This window comes from Plasmodium reichenowi, chromosome 14 (genome assembly GCF_001601855.1).
Source record: "Plasmodium reichenowi strain SY57 chromosome 14, whole genome shotgun sequence".
NCBI classification, from domain to species: domain Eukaryota; phylum Apicomplexa; class Aconoidasida; order Haemosporida; family Plasmodiidae; genus Plasmodium; species Plasmodium reichenowi.
The window spans coordinates 945,302-951,220 of NC_033659.1; the positions used below are offsets into that span (position 1 = coordinate 945,302).

The 5,919-nt window shown below is 19.1% G+C and overlaps 2 protein-coding genes across 2 annotated transcripts; both read left to right on the forward strand.

The window, feature by feature from the left end:
- Positions 1–92: 92 nt before the first annotated feature.
- On the forward strand, positions 93–3,926 carry PRSY57_1424700 (DEAD/DEAH box helicase, putative; the record flags this gene model as incomplete). The annotated part of the gene is made up of 1 exon (XM_012909847.2): positions 93–3,926. One exon carries the CDS (start codon positions 93–95, stop codon positions 3,924–3,926), a length of 3,834 nt encoding a protein of 1,277 aa, XP_012765301.2.
- A 692-nt stretch (positions 3,927–4,618) lies between these two features.
- Positions 4,619–5,253, forward strand: PRSY57_1424800 (hypothetical protein; the record flags this gene model as incomplete). Its single annotated transcript, XM_012909848.2, has 2 exons — positions 4,619–4,838; positions 4,946–5,253. 2 exons carry the CDS (start codon positions 4,619–4,621, stop codon positions 5,251–5,253), a joined length of 528 nt encoding a protein of 175 aa, XP_012765302.2.
- Positions 5,254–5,919: the final 666 nt, after the last annotated feature.

Here is a 5,919-nt window from a genome sequence, read left to right on the forward strand (position 1 = left end):
ATAAAAAATTATATTTATATTTAATTTTAATTTTATTTTTATTTATATAATTTTTTTTTTTTTTTTTTTTTTTTTTTTTTTTTTTGGTTAAAATGAACAAGAATTGGATTCAGAATTTAGAGAATATAATTGATAAGAATAAAATATTTGAGTGGGATGAGAAGAAGAACGAAAAATTGAAAGATGTGTGTAAGAATTTAATAAAAAAGGATTATAGTATTGATCATTATGTTACGAATCCTATAATAATAGATAATTATAAGAAAGAAAAAATAAAAGAATTATATGAATGGCAAGATGAATGTTTAAGAGAATTAAGAAAAGTAAACTGGGAGAAAGGAGAGAATTTTATATGTGTAGCTCCAACATCTGGTGGGAAAACTTTAGTTACCGAATTATTTATATTTGAAGAGATAAAAAATAGAAAAAAACAAATATTTTTCTTATTTCCATTAAATTCCTTAATAAACGAAAAAATGATATATTTAAAAAATATTTGTAAAGGTACCAATATAAGGATAGGTGTTGAAATAGAAGAAAATGATATAATATTATGTACATATGAAAAATTTAATAATTATTTAAACAAAAGGAAATTATACGATGATAATAAATCTGATAAATATAATATAAAAAGTAATATATCATCTAATTGTAGCAATAATAATAACAATTCAGAAGATTTAAAGAATGACAACATTATTGTTATAATAGACGAATTTCATCATATTAATGAAAAAGGTAGAGGAATATATATAGAAAATATTGTTTCAAAAATATTATATATGAATAAAAAAATATGTCACATAAAAATTATATGTATGAGTGGTACATTAAATAATATCTCTATATTAAAAAAATGGATGAAAGCTAAATTTTATATCTCTACTTATCGCCCACAAGAAATAAAAGAACATTATGTATGTAATTTTAATGTATATAAAAAAGTACAAGATGGGAAATTTTATAACACTTGTAATCTATTTAGTTTTAATGATACATGTTATGACGAAAAAGTACAAAAAAATGAATCGGCATCTTTTCAAAATCAAAAATTTCATGAAACGAATAGGATGAATACATCGAAGTCTTCATTGCAATATCTAAATAAAGATATTAATATATATAATAATAATAATAATAATATTGATATGATGGTGATGAATTCTAGTCATCTATTTATGGCTGGTGGTCAGGAAGAAAGAAAACAATCTAGTGGAAACAATAAAAGATCAAGTTATAATAGAGGAAGGAGTTATTCGTACGAACCAAACAATAATAAAAGAATAAATTGTAATCATAGTAGTAAGTATTCATCTAGTAATAATAATACAGTAAGTTATAGTTATTTTAGTAGTGTTGAAGAAAGTGATACCATCAACAATTATAATGATAATAATAATGGTAATTATAATGATAATTATAATGATAATAATTATTATAATGATAATAATAATGATAATTATAATGATAATAATAATGATAATTATAATGATAATAATAATAATAATTATAATGATAATTATAATGATAATAATAATAATTATTATAATGATAATTATAATAGCATGAATAATATGTGTCCATCCATTTTAAATCATAACAGAAGTTATAGCAGCTACAACAATATGCACTTATCAAACATTAGTTTGACCTACACCTGTAATAAAAATAATTATCCTAATAATATGAGAAGTAGTGGTCATAATAACATGCATCATAATATAAATCATCAAGAAAATTATAGAAATGAAAATAGCTGTAACAACCTTTCTGCCAATGGTAGCTATATCGATAATCACCATCTTAATAATAATAATGATAAGTGTAACTATGAACGTATGCTTAATAATAAGAACCAAATAAAGAATCCTATTTACTCATGTCATAATGATTCCATATCGAATATTAAGAATTCACAACATTTATCACAAAGTAAATACGTGCACACAGAAAAAAAAGGTTCTCTTGATGACCATATTAATTATATAATAAAAGAAAAAGAAAAATTAATTTGTGAAACAAATAGTAAGAATAGTATTATGTGCTTTCTTAATAAAAAGAATCAGAATAAAAATAAATATAATACATTAAATACTAGCTTAATTAATTCTTTATTATATTTTTCTTTACATAGTTATATTAACAACTTGAATACATTAATATTTTGTTCTACGAAAAAAATGTGCGAATTTTATATTAACCTAATAAATGAATATCTCAGTACCTTAAGAAGTTTACCCATACCAGAATATATAGAAATGAAAAGAAAAGAATTAAAAGAAAAAATATATAATATAGACAAATGTATATATGAAAAAATGCATAAATTAATATCGAATGGAGTGTGTTATTATTATAGCGATATATCACATTCAATTAAACGATTATTAGAGATTGCTTATAAAGAAAAAACCTTATTTTTATTAACTTGTACATCAACCCTTTCGGTTGGATTAAATTTATTTGTAGATAGAGTTATTATTTCATCCCCTTTTGTTGCTCAGAATTTTTTAACAAATACACAATATAAACAGATGATTGGTCGTGCAGCTAGATTAAAAAAAGGAGACTCATTTATTTTTGTGGATAAAGAATATGAAAAGAAAATGTTAAATATATTTAAAGAGACATTTACAAATATTAAAAGTACAATGCATGCAAACACTTTTGAAGAATTAGAAAAATATGTTATTGAATTTTTATGTTTATATAACGAAAAGGAATATATATCATTTTATGATATTATTCATATGTTTTCTTTTTCCTTGTATTATACCGAAACCATATTAAATACATTAAAACAAGAAATGAATGCAAGTCCTTCGATATATACATATAAAGAAGGTAAGGATCAGAAAGATATCCCTGCGATTCGTGTCAAGAGAATTTTTGATACTCTTCATCGTGATAGCACATCTACAGAGGAAACAGCAACAAAAAGGAAGAACCATAATAAAGAAGATGATTACATGGATGAAAATATTTATTGTGTTGGTAATATATATGGAGATGATGATAAAAATGTTGAAAATTCCTATACACTTTATAATAATAATCAGCGTGGTTTTACACATGGAGAAAATGTGAGTCCCATAAGTAAGACAGAAGAAGATAAAAAAGAAAATAAGAATGAAATATTAAAAGAGAATATACATACATCATATTCATTTTATTTTAATATAAATTTAAATTATTTTACATGTGATGAAATATTGTTTTATCATAACAAAAAAAATGAAATATATAAAGTATTAGATAATTTATTAAAACATAAGTGTATAGAAATACATAATGAAAAGATAAAAATAACAAATTTTTGTCGTTCTTTATGTATAAGTAATTTAAATTTATCTATAGGTGTAGACTTAATTAATGAAATACGTATGTATGATAAAATATATTTATATAATAAATTTCATTTATGTTACATATGTTCATCTTATAACATTAATATCGTATCATTTAATTATGAGTTTTCACATATAAAAAATCTATTATCATTAATCTCGGATAATTATACAAAAAATATTATATTCCAAACATTAAATTTTGATAGTGATTTAATTAATATGTTAAATTTGAATTCTCAACATAATCAAAAGAAAAAAACATACTTTTCCAATTCACAACTTGAAAGGAAATATAGTAAATTATATTTATCCATACTTTTATTTTTATATTTAAATGAAGAAGATATGAAAATAATATTCTCCATCTATAAAATCACACCAGATATATTAAAATCAATATTACAACATACATATATGTATATAAATATATTAATATCCTTTTTTGATAATTTAAATGAATGGATACTAGTATGTTTGCTAAAAAAATTTCTACAAAATTTTAAAAGTTCCAAAAAACTTTCTATATATGCTGGGAAATTTAAGAAAGGGAAACGTTATGATCAAATGAAATAAAAAAAAAAAAAAAAAAAATGAAGACAACATTTACACTTTTTTTTTTTTTTTTTTTTAATTCATATATATTATACATACATATATAAATAAATAAATAAATAAATATATAAATAAATAATATTATATTATATTATATTATATTATGTTATAATGATTTATGATTTGTCTACATTATATAAATATTTATATACTTTGATTATTTTTGTCACATTGTTATATTGTACAAATGTCGTTCTTTTTAATTAAATAATATTTAATTTGATTTATTATTATTATATTATATTGTATTCTTTTATTTATTTATTTTATTTTTTTATTTTTTTATTTTTTTTGTTTTACCTTAATTTGCACACCTTGTGTTTAAAAAAAAAAAATTGTCCTCCGCATTATATTTTTTTTTTATACTCATATAAAAATACGAACATTTGAACTCATATGTTATTCAAAAAAAATAAAATAAAATAAAATAATAAATAAATATAAATAAATATAAATAATATATATATATATATATATATTTATTTATTTATTTATTTATTTATTTATATTTATAGTATAAAAAAAAGATAAAAGAATAATGTTCCTATATTCTCATATAACACACATATGAGACACGAACTTTGAATAACGTACAAAACTTATCGCTTTAAAATAAATACATATTAAAAAAAAAAAAAAAAAAATTAATTTCAATGAGAAGATTTAATACATCTAAAAATAAAAACGAAAGAAATTTATTTAATGATTATATAAAAAATGAAGATGAACTATACCATGAAAGAGATGACGAAGGAATAAATAAAGAACCTATATCCTTAAAAGTGGATGTTAATAATAATTTGTTTCCTATTGACCAGATACATTCTACTTATTTCTTATGTAATAATTTGAGTAATGACAATACGGAAAAGGGTAAGGAATAAATAATAAAAGATAAATATGATTATTGATTAACATATATATATATATATATATTTATTTATTTATTTATTTATTTATATATTTTTGTGTCGTGTAAGAAATCAATGAACATATATCGTTCGAAAAAATTCAAGACCATGAAAAAGAAGAAAAAAAGAAAATTTTTTTTTTCAATTTAAGTGACAAGCAAAAAAAACAAATCGAGAATTTAAAAATAAATAAAATTATACAAAATGAAATGTATTTAAAAAAAAATAAAATTCTTAAATATATAATTCATATATTTATATCAGATATATTAAAAGAAAAACCAAATGATGTATATGATTATGCATCCAATTATTTTACACAGCCACATTTTAAAATGTATATACTGGAAAAATTAAAATTAAGGATAAACAAATAAACAAATAAATAAATAAATAAATAAATAAATAAATAAATAAACAAATAAATAAACAAATAAACAAATAAATAAATAAACAAATAAATAAACAAATAAATAAATAAACAAATAAATCATGTATAGGATGGATACTCTCAACCATACAACATATATATATATATATATATATATATATATATATATATGTGCTTATATTTATATTTATTTATTTATTTATATGTAAAATATAATACTGACTTATGATTGCAAGCTTATATAGGTGCACATGTATACGTGTTCATATTTTTTTTTTTTTTTTTTATCATGTTAAATTTTAAGGCCTTTATTTTTATGTTGAAGTTTATTATGAGCCTACACATACATATCTGTTACATATAAGAAAATATAAATATGTACTTAATAATTTATTTATTCATCGATATGTGAAATTAATATATATATATATATATATATATATATTTTTTTTTTATATTGACAAATGGATTCTCTCTTTTTTTTTTTTTTTTTTTTTTTTTAAAGAATTCAAATTGTTACATCATTATATAAATATGTGTCTTAAAATAAAAATTTGTATGTATGATAGACATTAAAAAAAAATATATACATATATATATATATATATATATATATAATAATAATAATAATAATAATATATTATATATTTCT